Source organism: Colias philodice, chromosome 10 (genome assembly GCF_061535455.1).
Source record: "Colias philodice isolate Cphi_HAF_F1 chromosome 10, ilColPhil1 Martin Lab GWU primary, whole genome shotgun sequence".
Lineage (NCBI taxonomy): Eukaryota > Metazoa > Arthropoda > Insecta > Lepidoptera > Pieridae > Colias > Colias philodice.
Window position 1 is genome coordinate 9,677,397 of NC_143095.1, and position 19,475 is coordinate 9,696,871.

Genomic DNA, 19,475 nt, shown 5'->3' on the forward strand with positions numbered 1-19,475 from the left:
TTGTGTCTCTTTTGCGATTTTTTTTGCTAGGGCATTGAAAAATTTCCTCTATAAATGCATAACCTGGCTATTTAGGTACTATTCAACTCTTTGATAACATTCATTTAATAAAAGTCACGATAAATGTATTAACATCCTGCACTTCCTATTCTAGATTTCCAAAAAAACATTTAAATATTATGCGAATTGCGACTGGACGTATCCTTTACAAAATTATTTTGAGTAAAACTTCCATTCAAATGTGGAGTGTACAAAAATACCGCGTGTATTCAGAGTAACCACTCCCTAGTTTTTATACGTACGTCTAAACTTTTCCCATCATCCTTTTCAAATTTTATATATATTTTAAAATACAGTTTCTGTTGAACCGCGAGCTATGTTAATAGAAGCTCATTTGCATTCCACCTCATTGCTTCGGAATGGTGTCTGGTGAACGTCAACGCGAAAATAGAATGCAATTTCGATATGTACAACCAAGTGTACAACAAATATTTCGAGTTAAATTTCAATTATTCAATAACGTCAGTCAAAAATTCATTATGCAAAACGCAAAACATCGCTGCGATGACGTTTAATTATCTACAATGAATTCGGACAGCGGAATTTAATTTCTACACACCGTTGGAAACGTTCACGACCCTCATCATACGGTAGCAATTGTAATATTAATAGCTGTATCGGTTAACAAATAATTGATCACGACAATTGGTCCACGTCTCGGCGCATTAAAAGTTCGAGCGAATGGATTTATGACGGGCGGCGAACAATGAGCAAACACCGAGACATAAATTAGCAACTTTTCCGATGCAAGCTGTAGCAATCAGTCGGCGACGTGGTACCGAGGCGAGTGCCCAACGAACGGGATTAAACTTAGTTAAACGACCTTGCGTCGCAATCCATTTGCTGTGCGACACGGTGTGGCAAAACTTGCGAGCTCCCCTCCGCTTTAGCATTTATTATGCGCATGAAGCGCACGTAGATACAAATTAACCACTGTTAATCTCGTTGCACGAACTAATCCCGCTCTAGCCTAACAACATTAAATTGTTACTGCGTTGCGTTCAACCGGATTCGGAATCAAATTTGGGCGAAGATTGATATGACGTTGGCTTTAGTCACCGTTGCACAACGCTGCCTAGCGCCTGGCCAAAACGTAGCGTGCACAAAAAAGGAGACACGTATAATTAAACATGACATGCGAACAAGACAATTATCTTCACGCATCTATGTGACTAGTGGCAAAGTCACAAGAGACGTGACAATGTGCATAATTAATTTGATAATAATTATGTTTTTCAGTATAATTAATAATTATGCTATTAACACATTAAGTTTAACCCAAGATTATTGTTTTGTGAATATGAACGTAAATTTCCTCAAATTTTGCACTTAAAAACTGCCAAATACACAATTAAATCGATTAATTAACCACAACCAAATATGCAAATACACCCAGTCCAACCGCATGAGATAACAGAACTACACATACGCATAACTCATTATCACGTTATTCTAAATTTAACAAAACACACATAAAGTAGAAAAATAAAGATAAATGTTCCTGTTCATTTGATTGCACGATATATTAAATGCGTCGTGGTAAATTCATATTCCTATCACCACAACAGGTTTTGCCCTATTGCCAGAGGCAAAGAGAATTGCAACTTCCTAACTTGATAACGGTACTTGTTTGTCTTTTGACTTTCCATGGCGATTAATATTCTTTATTTAAATTAAATAACGTTAAAGCATTTGAAGTAAAATATTACATGTCCCTTACTCAATACTCATTTTAAACAAAAGATAAACAATGTCGTTAACACGGACATTTTACATAAGAATCCAATTCACGACAATCTATTTAGAAGTATCGTCTCCATGGTAACCATAGATAGGTCACTCACCGTGTCTTCTGTGTGCGTACGGGTCGATGACGTCACCCTCCTTATAGATAACAGAATGCACGCGACCCCGCGTGTTATTCTGGGGGAAATATCTCTTGGCGTGCTCCACGTAGAAGGAGCCGTCGCTCAGCATGATCTTCCCCTCGAAGACGCCGTCCGTCACCGAACCGAACACCTCGGAACGGGGGTCACCTGCGGACAAATAATGAAATGTAAGTAGGTGGTATGAACTATGAATAAAAGAACGACACTTGATATTAGTGAGGGAGCTACGGAACTATCAGCACTGTAAAGAGGTATAGATTCTTGTCTGGGTAACGATAACCGAAAACCTAACGTAAGTTTCCTTGAGTTGATGATATATAAAACTTTAAAAATAAGTAAATGTTGCATTCTAATTCATTTCAACAACAATAATGGAGACCCAAATGTTTCGTTCAAAAGTATAGTTTTATATTGATGCTACAGTTACGACAAAGCTATACGCAAAGACATAAATTCCTATTAAATAGAATTAAAATAAACGATTATTAGTGTCGTAGGTATTTACTGACGCTTGAACAACTACAATAATAATGATAAATGTGAGAAAAGATACTTAACACATAAAAGAAACATCTTTCATTAGTACGGATTAGCTTCAACTGAACAACACCCATTACTTAGCGACGAAGTCCGTAATAACCAGTAATTATAAGATATTTAGCTACAGAACAACAATCGCCACCCCACTAGTCTGAAAAGTCTAGACGGAATTTACTTGAAATAATATTCTATACTAGCTTCCGCCCGCGGCTTCGCCCGCGTGGTGTTCTGATTAAAGGTAGCCTATGTTCTTTCTCAGGGTCTAAAGATTGACTGTGCATCAAAATCGGTTGAGAGGTTTAAGCGGGAAAGCGTAACAGACAGACAGAGTTACTTTCGCATTTATAATATTAGTAGGGATTTGAACAAGTATTCCAATACCTAATCATTATTCCGCAATTTTACAACATTACATCAAAGAAAATTTAGCTACAGAAATTCGAAACGTCTTCAGCATATAAAGAGACTGCTCGAAATTCTATATACATCCTTGTAAGCAAACTAAGCGTCGAAACAAGATTTAGATTAAGATCTCATTTGAGATAAGGTTAATATTGAAATTCCTTATCCAAATTGAAGTGTAATAACAATCTTCCGATCTAATGTTAGCAAAAGTTATATAGATACGTATTCATCAAATCATGGATTAGCAAAGTTATAATTATGTGGCTAGGCAACCAGTTGAGGTGTTAATTAGACCACAGCATTCAATTACTCCGTAACAGTAACGTATATCCCTTGTATCGTGACAACTTGTAGCACTGTTATGTTATGCGAAAGAAAATATTTAATGATGACAATTAAATAATTATATGCGAAACTAATGTGACCATTCACAGCAACTCAATAAGAGAAAGAAGTGAAGGTAAAAAATAAATTAAAAATTTGAAATGAAAAATCATATCCTCGACTTCTTGCAACTCCCTCATCTGCAATAGAACTTAAAATAAGGATTGTAATTTCTTGTATGATGATTACCTAATTATTCTTTATATTATGAGCTTGGTCACGAGCAGAAGGGACATAACCAAATATGATGCAAAAGTACACATGTCCAACTTCAAAGCTGAAAAGAGTTGTACACGAAAATAGTGTTTGAATAAAATATTCACGCGGCACACTGATTAAATTTTCAAAAATTCATAATATACACTGCACAGAGATAGTATACCATCGCGACTCGCGAGTACCATCGCCGTTTCTAGTCTATACTGAATAATATTATAAAGCTGAAGAGTTGGTTTGTTTGAACGCGCTAATCTCAGGAACTACTGGTTCGATTTTAAAAATTCTTTCGGTGTTAGATAGCCCATTTATCGAGGAAGGGTATACGCTATATATCATCACGCTAAAACCAACAGCAGCGGAGCCATGTGGGTGAAACCGCGGAGCGCAGCTAGTACTGAATAATATTATAAAGCTGAAGAGTTTGTTTGTTTGTTTGAACGCGCTAATCTCAAGAACTACTGGTCCGATTTTAAAAATTCTTTCGGTGTTAGATAGCCCATTTATCGAGGAAGGCTATAGGATATATCCTATATATCATCACGCTAAGACCAACACGAGCAGAGCAATACGGGTAAAACCGCGGAGCACAGCTAGTGATTTCATATTTATGCTTGTTTTTGGTTACACACTACCCTGGTCGCTGCATAAAAAAATGATAAAAATCAAACGTTTCACCATAGACTAATACACTCAAGAAGACTTACAATCGCCATAGTAAAAAACGTAACTCGTTTCTCAGTTCCCAATTTTGTCGATAGATGTCACTCACAGTAGCATTTGGCATTTTTATAAGCTTTTTTATACGTTTAAGAACTAGATGTCGCCTTAGAGCATTAAGTCGGTTTAATGAAGCTAACAGATGTCGCTACAAAAAAAATCAATGTGCCAAATAGTATCTTGACGTAAAATATAATACGCAAAAAACGTAAACTATAACGTAAAATATAATACGTAAAATATAATACGCAAAAAAATATTTTTATTTAAATGTTATTTTTTGCTTTGAATCGCGCAAGCGAAATGTTTTCGTTACAGAGCATATATACAACTTTCCGCCATTAATAATCGGGGCCTTTACGGCCGGCCGGTCGAGTAGACTAGTCTTTCCATTTTTCGATTGAGGAAATCCACCTCCCTACCTCCACATCATTTTGTTTTAGTTTTAAAGATTTAATAAGCGTAAAATAATACTTTCTTCATGTTTGTATTTTGAGTAAACGTAACACTAATAACGGTTAGTTTGACCAGAGGCGACTCGTGACAAAATTGTATGGGTGTTTAATTAAGTATTGAACTAAAGTCTAAAACAAAGAAAATACAGTAGCGTAGTAAATTCATTACAAAAAAAAAGCACCACAATAAGGGTGCTATTACAGATTTTTAACAAAAAACGCTATTTTACGGTACAATTTTAACTCAAAGCATGAGAACAAAGTAATATCTTAAATCTTTATATATAAAAATGAATCGCAAAATGTGTTGGTAAGCGCATAACTCGAGAACGGCTGAACCGATTTCGATAATTCTTTTTTTATTATATTCCTTGAAGTACGAGGATGGTTTTTATGTAGAGAAAACGTAAATCGTAGACGTCTCAAGTGGCTCCCCATTCGCATGCGACGTAATCTCCATTACCTTCAATTATTATACCGTATCCTTTTCGATCCCATCACTCCTTCCTACCTTAAGAATAACTTTTCATTTCTACACTGTGAAAACTACTCTCTACGATCCGTTGACAGACTTATTTTGTGTACCCCATCTCGACACACACACTTCTTTGGTGATTCCTTTACTGCCACTGCTGTTAAGCTATGGAACTCCTTACCACTAAAGATAAGACTTGCTCCCTCTTTACCCTCATTTAAAAACCTTGTTCGGAAACATTTCTTTTTATCAGCCTTTAATTCGGAATAGTATATTTATTATATGTATTTACATTTATTAGTATTATAGAATATATTTTTTATACTTTATGTAGTTTTATGTATGTATTATCATTAATTATTTATTTATTTTTCTATTATAATACATATATTGTATATTATATATTATGTAAGGTTATTTATAGTATAGTTATTATACATGTATGTATAGTTATTTATATGTGCATAATATAATGTACTTTTTGTGTAAGTATCATAGTTACTTTTTTTTTTATTTTCATGTTTATAGTTAAATTCTAATTTTATTTCCAAAATTCTATTTACTAAATATTTCGCTTTTTTACCGTTTGGTTGCCTGGCAGAGATCACTGCTTAGTGATAAGGCCGCCGATTGTACTACATCTTTCTTGTACCATATTTTCTTTTTATTGTTTCCTATTTTTAAGTGATTGTATTACAATAAAGTGTAATAAATAAATAAATAAATATGTACCACGGGCGAAGCCGGGGCGGACCGCTAGTTACAAATAATTGGAATATTTCGATTTGCAACAAATAATCTTATGCTTTCATAAAAACTACTTGCGTAATCGATTACAAACACTCTGCGTTTTCCTAGGCTAAAACATCAAAAGGACGTCTGCGAGTGCTCCGCTAAAAATGCCGTTTTGCACTGTCAAGCCTTGCAGAAGCAATTCAAACATGTCGAATATTAAAAAAGATGGAATAACCTTTCATTTGTGTATATTTTTTTAACGTACATTTCTAATTAAATGCAATTTCTAATAATCGTCGATGTATCGTTTAGCGATATGATCAAGACAAATAATCGAGTCGTTTACTCGATCATTGATGCGGCCCCACGAGACTATCATGGAAAGAAAATATACAAATTTAATCTTTATGAACTAAGAGATAAAGTTGAATTTAAAACCCGATAATGAACCGCATTCCTTACGAGTCTATCTTTTAGCCCCTTGACCACCGAGCGGCCCGATCGGACCACGGCCCACGGGCCACGACACAATAGATTTTCTATTGTGTCTGTGATTCCGGGGGCTGAGGCATTAAAGAAATACAAATTTAATCTTTATGATCTAAGTTATAAAGTTGAATTTAGAACGCGATATTGAACCGCACTCCCCACGAGACAACTTGGAATGAAATACAAATTTAATCTTTATGAACTTAGGGATAGAGTTGAATTTAAAAACTCGTCGCTTAAAAGGTCATAAATTTTTACGACTTTCGTGACACAAATTATTTTTGTGAATGTGTGATTGTGTTTCAATAGTGTGAGTTACCTTCCCCGCACCAAAATCAGCAGAAAGTTTAGTTAGAACATTTGCCAGCGTACTCCATCCATTACTTAATGATCTAAGACCATGGACCACGTTGCTATGAACTGTTTTTGTCAAAGAATTACTCGAACAATTAGAGCATAAATTTCTACGTAAGATGTATAGGTGCCCGTAGCTGTATTGATGAGTCTCGTACTTAAAAACCGATAGATGCTGGTTCAAATCATTGCCGTACTTACATCTTTTTTTTTTTCCTTTCCCGTATTTTATGGTCATATAAATAATACTGTTTACAAGGGAATAATTAAGAAGAAAAAAGATATAGACATTTTTTTTAACAGAAAATAAAGAATTTAAATAATATATATTACTAGCGGTCCGCCCCGGCTTCGCCCGTGGTACATATTTACGTTTACTCTACATAAAAACCATCCTCGTACTTCAAGGAATATAATAAAAAAAGAATTATCGAAATCGGTTCAGCCGTTCTCGAGTTATGCGTTTACCAACACATTTTGCGATTCATTTTTATATATAAGACTAGCAGTCCGCCCCGGCTTCGCCCGTGGTACATATTCACGTTTTCTCTACATAAGAACCATCCTCGAACTTCAAGGAATATTATAAAAAAAGAATTAACGAAATCGGTTAATCCGTTCTCAAGTTATGCGCTTACCAACACATTTTGGGATTCATTTTTATATTATAAAGATATACACTACTCTGATCACTATGTCGAATGTTTGTAGTGGGTGTCGAAATCTTATTAAAGGTACTCTCTTCCTTAAGATGCTCCACAATCCTATATAAGTTACTCTATGATGCTCCACCACCGCGTTGCTATGAACTGTATTTATCAAAGAAATACTCGAACAATTAGAGCATAAAGGAGAATGACCACGGGTGGTATCGGTAAAATTTTAGTTGTGCCACGTATTCGTGATATTGTTAATTCCTATTTGTATTTATAATGATCATATGTATCAATATTAAGTCTTAATTATACCGGATAAATAGAAATAATAGTAAAAGTTATTCTTTTGAAACATGTATGACCACGTATGGAATCGGTAAAATACTAGTTGTGTCACGTGTTCGTGATATTGTTAATTCCTATTTGTATTTATAATGATCATATTTATCACTATTAAGTCGTAATTATACCGAATAAATAGAAATAAAAGTAAAAGTTTCTGTTTTGACACATTATATCTATCTCTCTTGCAAGCGTCCTGCGTCATATGTCATAGTTGAATGAATGTGTTCGACGCATTGTTCGACGTTATTTATTTTGAATTATAATGTTTATTACGATTTACTTTTCACATTTGTCTTGTAAATTAAAATATTACCTATGTAATAAATGTAAAACTTAACGTTCATTGTTAGTATAAACTCGATAAAGTATTTTTTTGAAGCGTTGAATAAAACTATTGTTTTATTTTTATTGTCGTGAACTGCGGCTTATTTACATAATAACTTTAATCGTTTCTAAAAGTACTAACATCAAGCTTTAAATTGAGCTATATTTCATCTTGACACAATAAGTTTGATTGCGATACCAAGTGCCATAGTCACTTGGGCAATCTCCTTTCAATGTAAGACGTATAAGTGCCGGTAGCTGTGTTGACTGAGTCTCGTACTTTAAAATCGATAGATGCTGGTTCAAATCATCGCTGTTCATCCACATTTTTTTTTCTTTTCCCGTATTTTAAGGGTCATATAAATAATACTGTTTACAAGAGAATACTTAAGAAGAAAAAAGAAAAGACATTTTTTTTAACAGAAAATAAAGAATATATATAATATACACTACTCTGATCACTATGTTGAATGTTTGTAGTGGGTGTCGAAATCTTATTAAAGGTACTCACTTCCTTAAGATGCTCCACCACCGCGTTGCTATGAACTGTATTTACTATTTATCAAAGAAATACTCGAACAATTAGAGCATAAATTTCAATGTAAGACGTATAAGTGCCTGTAGCTGTGTTGACTGAGTCTCGTACTTTAAAATCGATAGATGCTGGTTCAAATCATCGCTGTACATCCACATTTTTTTTTCTTTTCCCGTATTTTATGGTCATATAAATAATACTGTTTACAAGGGAATACTTAAGAAGAAAAAAGATATAGACATTTTTTTAACAGAAAATAAAGAATATATATAATATAATTATATTATATACACTACTCTGATCACTATGTCGAATGTTTGTAGTGGGTGTCGAAATCGTAATAGAGGTACTCACTTCCTTAGATGCTCCCTAAAAACTAAAATAATAATTCAAAAACACCGGAGTTTTTAAAACAACGCCCTCTAGATGTAATAATTGAAAATCGATAGTTTGCTGTTTCCTTAGTTCTAAAATTGGTCACTAGGTGGCGCTTTTAAAACTGCAAATTAAATAATAAGCTCAAATGAGAGCGCCATCTAGCAATAAGCTGAAATTACGGGGTACGATCTCTAGTATGACAATCATCAGTCCTCTTTAGATTCTATTAGTCCATGGTTTCACAAAGGCATTTTCCATTATATTGCTGGATTCCGCGCGTATCCTTCAAGCCTTTGTAAATAAAAACCGGATAAAAGTATTAAATAAATAGTGAAACGCAAATAACATGTAGCTTTGTGCCCATATACCTACAACTGGCTCGGAATAAAATTCTGATCGGATGACGTGAATTTCGAATTGAATATTTGGACGTACATATTGTACTTATATTTTAGAGCGATTTTTGTTAATAATTTATGTATGTTTCTTAAAAATTAAAATTTCACTGGATGGCAATATTATCTATAGTAGAAGTTATAGCAAGAACATGTAAAAAATATTCGGGGAAATAAAAGGAAAAAATAGTAAAGCATATTTTACATTAATTATTTAGAATTAGATGCCTTGGAAATAAAAATAACTCGATATTCTGACAAAACTTTTTAAGTTGCTTTATGTAAGTTCAGGCAAAAGTCAAATGCTGAGAGAAGTTTACAATTTAATTATTACTCTACTATCTACTAATTGAACTTTACCTTCATACATAATATTGAATGTTGACAATACCAATTGAAAGAACTGTTAAGAATATTTGACTGAAGTCATGTTCTGCAGGTGCCAATTAAAAACAAAAACATTAACATTTTCCAGGTCACGTTTAAAAGCTTTTGTTAAACTTGTCAGTTAATTGCCAACACATAAATAATTGCCAATTACACGATACGTCAAGTTCATTGAGTCAACCAAAGAAATAATTATACTTTTTATTAGCCACTGGTTAAGAGACCAAGTTATAATTATGTGTCCAAAAATTAAAGAAATGTAAATCCTGACAATTTAATATTTATACGGTACATTTCTTAAAGTTAAAAAAAAATAATAAACTTATCTCAATAATTATTGTATCTATATGTTATGATAAAAAAAAATGTTGTGTGGTTTTATGAAACCACGGTAAAAGTGAAACTGTTCGAACGGTTCCGAACACTGCTTTGTGTAGCGCATGTCGCGTGCCGAGTAGGTATACCTACTCGGCAGCCGCGATACACGCGACATGCGCTACACAGACCAAAAAGTTTGAGACGATGTAATAAAAGTTTCACTTTAAAAATTAAAAGCATTCCCACATGATCTCACGTTATACATTATATACGTATAGATTACATTATTCATCTGTTACCTACATACTACATCGATACGCTTACCTCATAAATAATTCCCAACTTTACGCGACAGTAAAAAAATATTTTAGCATATAGCTAAAAACCCTATCAACATCCGCAAGATAAGGTCCGCTATAAAACTGAATATTTCACCACATATCTGTTCCCGGGGATAACGGATAGGTTTGAATAAATTAACAATTCGTAAGGGCGTGTGAGCTTTGTTTACGTGGACAAGGCTGACACGGGCAGCGGGCACATCTGTAAGCCAACGTGACTGTAATGTAGGATCAATAATTATTATTGTTGGAACGAGTATGGGCTTTTGGTGACGATTTACAGCGCACGCGAATGGTATGTGAATTACGAAAAATGTTCATTGAATCGTATGGCATCTCTTACTTCACATTTTACCAATAGTTGGAAGGATAGTCTCTGTACATTACGTTGTACCTATTTCTTGTGGATAAATAAATAAACCTCAACCTATTTCAAGAAAAATGAACTTTATTATAATTAACAGCTCATTCAGTTTCCAAAACCTCCGTCATCAAAATTCAAAAGCCTTTATAATACGAAGGGAACAATCGTTCGCCACTTAAAAACTCAACGCGGCAGTCACTTGAGCTGATAAGACGCGAAACTTTATCATTCGTTATGATGTGCACTTTATGTTCACGTATTTATGGAGTTCTGTAAACGGAAAGAATAAAGAATAACGATTCAACTTCGCTTGTAAATGTAAACTTTGCATGCAACTGCACAATAAACTTCACTTAAATCTTATCTTGTATAGTTTTAATAAAATATCATTTTCATAATGATACTTAAATAGTTTTTAATTGTTTTAACATATATTGCATGTTTGAGAAGTATAAGGTTATTCTTTTTCCAATATTACCTGACGTGATATGCTAAAAAAGCAACACAAAGGCACATACTTCGTGCTATACATACATATTTAAATTTTAAACTCAACAAATACTCTCAAACTCCAAACCCGCATTATATCTTTTGCGAGCGTTTGATAGCAAACCATATAAATTAATTGCAACACCACACCTATAACATATATTCGACAGCCAATCGATTATTATCAATAGGAACCACAAAAACAAAACACGTGTACTAATCGGTGACAAACATCCTGAAATTGCGTGTCCACGGTACATTATTATAAAAAAACGTAGCAAATAGTTAACTAAATAGTGACTCATTTGAACGGGGGACAGGGGAGAGATAATAATAATGATTTATCGTATAGTGGGGGACCAAACTATGTACTTACAGGCACATTACCGTTACTGTAATTTAGCGTTATGTTTGAAGTTTGAACCCTATCACTTGGCTTACCAATAAAACTACATGCAATTTGTTCATTTAATTCATTACTTTTAAAGCTGACAATTTCATGGTTACAATTTTGCCAATACACCTTTGTGGATATTATATGTCTATGAAAAGATATGACTTTAGGTTTCGAATTGTAAAGTATAAAGTCCGCCAAGCGAAATTATGTGACACACGTGTCTCCGAGACCGTTCAGTGCAGAATCTTGGAAGATAAATGACCTCTAATTGACTCTTTCATCTATACTAGCGTATGGATAGGAAGAAACTATTTCTATTGGTTCAACATTATCGAAAGATTGATTTAAGGAAGTGATATCAATTAAAATTATTAAATTGTTAATTACCGTTTTATTAAATTGTTATCTAAACAAATTTAAAATACTCATGAAATTCATGAAAAGTCCACTCAACAATTATTGTTTTTGTTCAACGAGATTTTGTTTGGAATCAAATCCATTTACATTTTTCTGTTTATTTCAACAGTTCAACTTCAGTTTGTTGAATTGTTTTCGGACAATTTAGGATTTATTTGTAGGAAATATTTTCGATTTGCTACGTTATTATCGTGTCATTTATTTAACCCACTTAAATCCACATTACTACAAGGTAAATAGTTTGTTTGATATAAAAGTTGTAATTCAATAAAAGACGATTTATAGTTTGAAGGCTATTTGTAAAAGGTTCTATTGTAATTTGTACTGTGTAAATCCTTTTTGGAAAGCGTTTTACAAATAGTAACATCACCCTAAGTGATATTCAACGCTATATAATTCTCTTACAAGACTTGGCGGCTTGTGTGTTTAATATGGAGGTCGAGGCAACATTGAAATGACAGAAATATGTGGTAACATACTATCATTAAAAAATATAACTTTAGAAGGAAGGTTTCCTTTGTTACGGCTCAACATATTATGAAATTTAAAAGGTGTCGAAAATGTAATTATTATACTTAAACAAGAGTTCATGATCACATATAGCTTAACTAAGTATTACCATGCGGTAACTTCAGTTTAATCGGTTTGTAATTTAGAACATACGCTTTTCTTTGAAGTCGGTTAAACAAAATTAGTACAACAGAGTCGCGCTCGCGTCTTACTGTATCGCGTCGCTAAGTGCAGCTTTTAGACTGCTCGGTATATTGGCATTCCCATTTTTATTCAACCATTTATCTCTTGCAGCCATCCATTTCCATCCATTATTGCACTCGCTATTGTCTACAAGCCCAGCTGAATTGCTGGAAATCGCTGTTAAACGCTGACATGAAAAATAACCGACCAATATATTGATCGATCGATACAAATGCGAGAATTGAATTGTTGTGTGCTGACGTCGTATTGTCATATTAGACGAGGTATTGTACCACCATTGTGCGGGTATCATTGATTTTCTTAACCTCGTCACGTACAGCCGAAATTATATCAACCAATTCTCAATTCGAGTGGCTGTAGAGTTCGTTCCGGGTTCTTTCCAGTTTATTTATGTAGGTTGGTGTTGAAGCCGAGTCACGTCTGGATGTCCACAATATTAGTTTAATTTATTTATTTTTGAATATCTTTAATATTTAAGTTAATTTAACGCTCGATACTTTGGTCATATTTTCATAATCCTAACTTTAAATCTCAACTAGATACTTAATTTTATTATTTAAAGTTAAAACCAGAAAAATATAATAAGTAATAACATTTAATTTGCAGCGTGAAACTCAGAATTCCAGTTCCAAGGAAGATCAAGTAAAAACCTAATTAAAATGCATACCCTCCGGTGCAGCGGGATAAAGGTGCCCTCCTAAATAAAGTATCATAATATTCCGTCAAACAAGCAAATATCGCGTTGGAAATATTAAATAACGAGGCAGACGGCGACATCACGGGATTACGAGCTTAAGGTGGGTCCACACTTGATCATTTTCGCGTCGCGAAGCATCGACGCGTATCACGTTTGCTAGTGTGGACACACAATGATCGCGATCATGATACACACCAATCGCTATTGACCGCGTATCTGATACGTGTTGTAAATATTACTAATAATAATGTATCATGAAATGTCGTAAGATACGGTACCTATGGTCAAAATAGGGGTCCACACTTAGGATACCCTTACTCGATACGATACGCCTGATACAGATACGATTACTCGATATAAATGTGTCCCCACCTTAAGAGAGGGTAAACATGACAGAGATGTGTTTCCCGCCGAAACCGCACGACTCCGAAAACCTACACTAAATTCTAAAAGGAAAATCTCGTACATTTTTATAACTCACTAAAGCCTGCCATCGTTTTTATTTTGGAAGCTACATTTTTACTTATTTGAAGGACATTTTAATGATTTTTCCGTGAAAGATAAAGCCGGAGATTTTGGATAGACCAACATCCACTTCAAAGTATTGCAACATTTTGTTTCGACGATAATGTAAAGATAAACTTACTTTGCATATTTTACGTCGAGAACATGTTATTTATAATTAACAAGAAATATGAATCCCGCTTATACGAGATACTCCGTAATACGTGGAATCAGGAATCGGACTTTTGCAGAAATTTTATTAAATATTTATAACATCTCAACCAGACCATTATCATTTAGACTTTAGAGATACATTTTTATGAGGTATATTACTGAATAGATAATCTGGAAAAATACTTGCACCCAAAACAATTGATTGAAATTCCAATTTTTCCTAAAACGAACCAATACCAAAGTGTAAACAGAAATGTTCAGTCTTTTACAGCATATTTTTCTTTTATGTCTGGCGTGCAGTTCAAACGATCGCTGTTCTCTTAAAACAGCAGATTTACCCAATAATTGGCTATTGACATCTCGACACGGCTTCTAGGAATAGTTTTATATTGTACGTGACTCCAAAATCATGGAAACTGACATAATAGAAGCGTTCGTGTGTATCGTCTCCCTTTTGAAGAGAAATTGTAACAATTTGTTTTGTAATATAACTCGGCACCGTTTAGTTCGTTTTCAATTTTAACTGTAAATTCACAATATCAGTTTTATTACTCGTATTAGTTTAAAAATATAATATTTCGTGTTTTGTAAATTTTCATTAGTACTTAGGCCTTAGTTTATCTTTGCAATTCCTAGAAATATAACCAAAGTATCAGCAGTTATGTTGTACATTGTAATGTATTGTATACACTATACAGGGTGTCCCACTATTGGTATACTAAGCGCGAAGGGACTTGTAGTTTTGCATACACTGATCACGTAAAAAATACTTAAACAACAAAATTACGTTAAAAATTTTTTGCTAAATTTTTCCTGAAAATCTATGTTTTCGTCTCTAGCTTCGCGTAGCCGGCATATACCGCTTCGCTAATGTGAGCATTTTGTCTATGAAAACATAATCTTAAACGATAGCTCACGTGCGTGTGGCAAAGTTGGGCGGGTTGCTTGTTATGGGTGTACACATAGTGTTTTAAGAATTCATCTATTTGAAAAGAAAATGCGTCTGGAATTTTATAAGTGTGCGTCCACACTGAATGCGCGGTGGCGGCGGCCTAGGCGGGCGCGACGAGCGGGCGCTCGCGGTGGCCACACCGACGCGCGAGCTCAAGTAGCGGTTCGACGTTTTTCGGGTGTTGCAAACTTTGGACGATTTGCTATTTTTACTGGACAGTCCGATTTTGAGATGAGATCATTATAGAAGTTGTACACGAAATAAATAAAACAGAGGAATAACGGGTGAATCTTATATGAAGAATTGAGATTATACCCTACAAAATTACTGTGGTGTATATAAGTGTTTTAGATTGAATCGCACTTATAAATAAAGAAGTTTCACTTCAACAATTAAGTATTTACCGCTGTTTTACGAAAAACAATAAAGGATATAATATAAGAAGTCGAGCGACAAGACCGAACTGGTTTGATACCCCCGCCGTCCGCGCATTGGGTCGCTTGCTGACTAGGCCCGTAGTGTGGCCAGAACGCGCGGATAGGAGAGTTTGAAAACTACGCGCGCTGGCTCGCTCATTACCGTCGCACTAGGCTTCCGCCATAGTCATTTCAATGTGGACGCAAAGGCGCGTTTCATACGTTTGATATTTCGCGCCCGCCGCGGCCGTCGCAACCGCGCTAGGCTCGCAGTGTGGACCTGCACTAAGTATTTTTTACGAACTCAGCGTATGCAAAACTATAACCTCCTTTGAGCTTAGTATACCAACAGTGGGACACCCTGTATACATAATACAATGCAAATAAAATAAATAATTAGCCAAAATATAAAAAATGTTTACTCCCATAACATCATCATGATCCGCCAATATGCAATCATCGTTATAACCAAACTTAGAATCCAATCTACCACCTTCCGCCCACCCAATACCTACAATTTCCAGCCAACTAGCAAACTCTATCCATATCATAAAAACATCGTCATATCCCAAGTTCGCAAGCAATCATTACCCGAAGCACGGACACCTCCCGCATCCGTCCCGATTATCCGATGCATAAACACGGCGAGTGCATCGCTGTAAGTAGGGCGACGAACTTCGATCGATGCTGCCCTCGCAACTTCATCCATTTACACGCCACCAAACTTTCGCGATTATATTAAATGTACTCGCTACGCAGCGTAATCAACGTACCCACTCGGGGTACGGTTATACTGAAACGTCAATGTACTGAAAACAATGCGGTAATTGCAAGTCGGAGCGCGCCCCACGATCCCTTGATATAATGTTGTGTTAATGCGCTATGTCAATAGGTAAACATGTCTGCAAGTAATGAAAATGCTTCAAGCGTACGCAGTACAAAAGTTGTAAAATGATCTCTAAATTATATGTATACATTTAGTAATCTGTAATTATAGTCCGATTTAGATTTCTCTATTTCAACAACGTCAGACGACGGACTACTACGGTCTACAGCTATAATGCTATTGCTATATGACATAGAGATCCCAATCGGCATTCACCCTAAACTATTCACGATCATCCATTGTCCTGATATGCACGCACACCACGTATGGCACATTAAATCAAGCAATTAAATACAAAGCCTTTGGAACATGCAGCGTCCATCCCGTCAGAGGCATGCGCCGACATTAAAACTGGAGAGGCCGAAAGCTCCCAATTAGCCGCGGACTTGATGCCGACGGGGCAGAAATTACAAAAAGAAATATGGCGTGCCCCCGTCGAATTATTAATGTCTAGAGTGGCTCTCGCCGCGGAAACAGGCATTTAGAAAAGCATCAAACAAGTGCGGTTATTATATGAGCTCCTAAATTACCTCCCAGCGGCGTAATATGTAGATTTATGTATTTGCCTTATTTGACGTTGATCCAAGTGCGAATAAATCTTTGTATTCTGCATCAGTTTAAGCTTTTCTTACATACTAGATGAATTATTAACCAATTTTATTTCTTTCTTTCGATTATTAAGATTAACATAAAATATTACGGCCTTACTTATAAAAAGTTAAACAATGGATAAATTTCAACCATTTCCTACCATAGCTGTGTCCTGCTCTTGCTCACATGAAACGTCATTCATAAAAACAAGACAGGTTATTGCAATAACTAATCCATTGCTTAGCGAATGGGTAACATTTTATAAGTAAGACCGTAAATATTTACGTAAATCATATCAAACTTTGTTTAAATAGGAGGTAATTCAAACTTCAAAGTAGATCTAGATTATTGCTATTGGTGATTGACGTTCCTAGTACAAACTTATTTAATTTTAAGTGATCAACATATTAGTATAGTATTATATTATCTGTGATATTACTAAATTTAAATAGATCAGAGACAACTATTGCAAACGCATCAAAAGAAATAGCCCCTTGAAAGGCATCTGTAAAACCATTAAGATTAAAACTATTTTTCATTATAATCTATATCTTAACGAATGAAATAACTAATAACGAAAATGTTTTAAAATACAGATGTTAGATACGCTACTATATGTACCCTCATTTCTACCTTCCCAATTTGAATCGTACCGTATTCATTGATACGTCAATCAGCGAGTTTCTTTGACATACACTTGTATAGTGTCCCACCTCCCCGGGGGTAGAACAACAGTACTTTATCTTAAGTAGATAATGTTTTGGGAGCACAATAGAGAAGTCGCTCCACGCCAGTCCGCGCGTCACCCGCAAACTTTGTACCTGTCTTAGTATTTCACGCTTTATTGTACTTACTTGGATTATTATATTATTTAGTTGGAAATTTGTTCATGATATTGTTGATCTTTTCGTGCATACGGAATACCAACGGCGCTCTATTTTCAAGGAATTTCATTTGAGAAAATCAAAAGTTCATTTATTCAATTTATGTTTTGTTCACGTGTATCTTCGTGTAAAGTAATAAAGATTTAATTTAACGTTGTTGTTATTAAACGCTCTTTCATGAGAGCTGTTTGCGAAAATAACCCTCTAACGCGTACTAATTATAATTAAGCTATACTTGCGTCTATGAAAATCTAATTTCTTATATCTGTTAAATCGCCAATATGTATAAAGAATTTTACACAATATATGTACTATAACCCAATATACTTTAACGAATATTAAAATTGCGATAAAAGCTATCACGTAATGATCATATTCCACAAGAACTCAAACACTCGAAGCCTCTAATTACAGGCATTCACGACCCGTTACATTTAGCATTCTGACCTTAGCTCTAAAGTTTTAGAGTCAGTTTTAGAGTAAGTTTAAAAGCAGATATAACGAATCTTGGAACACAATTCACGTCACGCAGAAGCCCGCTCAGCGATCCAATTTGTGTGTCTACCATACATTACAAAACTTAGTCCTATTCACAAAGGAATTGCTTCGTACACTGTTTGACAATTTCTGTCTACGTGTTTGGATAGAGATAATATTGATTTATATCACATGTAAATAGACTATAAATAAAAAATAGATCAAAATATTATTTTGTACACGTTCTCCTTCGTGTCTCTATCAAGACGTAATCATTTTATTCCTTCGATTAGCGAACAAATGTGAATGGTTTTTATAAAATTCTAAATCTGTAATACAATATCAGAACACATTGTTATTAGGATTGTTAGTATTCTCAACGGCTTTATAAACATAATGGTGAGCGTATTCTATTATAATAAGTAGCTACTATTTCCATTGTATTATATTCCTTCTAAATGTATACGGGGTTAACGACTTATCTGAAAATACGATCTGGAATTTCTATCAAACACGTTTACATATTTAATGAACGTTCATTGCGAAAACGTAGCAAATGTAAGAGTAATTGAAGATGTTCCATTTTGATGAAATGTGTTCACGACCTACTATTAAGAGTGGATTTTGGCGGGAATAGTTATACCTGCCTCTACCTATTATAGTAGACTGAAATAATTTAGCGTTATCTAGAGGATTGAGGCACAATGTTACATCGTAGATTTTGATAGTGTTCGTTATTTTAAACGATTTATTATCCATTTTATGTACCTTTATATGTAGTAGGTGTGATTTTTTTTGTACTTAATATTTATATTCAGATCGATGTTTCTATACCTACTACTGCTTGTTATTAAACCTATATTACATTTAAAGACACCTACCTACCTACCTACATAAGATAAAACCAAACAATGAAAAAATTCCATCAAATACAGTCTCATACATCATATCCTTTTTTACCTCATAACCTTATATCATAGTGGTCTATAAAAAAAACTACAAAAGCATAAGAGTGCCACTTACCAACCACCTCGCCCTTGTATATGTGTGATGTGTCCACGTCGTGGAGCTGTCCTTGTGAGCCTTCGACCTGCACAATATACATTCGTTTT

General features: G+C 34.6%; 1 protein-coding gene across 1 annotated transcript in view; it reads right to left on the reverse strand.

Annotated features, from left to right (window-relative positions):
* The window catches only part of kuz (zinc-dependent metalloprotease kuz), a 78,418-nt gene that overhangs the window by 21,254 nt on the left and 37,689 nt on the right, over positions 1-19,475 (reverse strand). Inside the window, exons 3-4 of the mRNA XM_089700229.1 lie at positions 19,387-19,453; positions 1,905-2,096 (exon numbers count right to left, since the gene is read on the reverse strand). Coding sequence (XP_089556355.1) covers positions 1,905-2,096; positions 19,387-19,453 — 259 coding nt within the window. The remainder of the gene's footprint in view (positions 1-1,904; positions 2,097-19,386; positions 19,454-19,475) is intronic.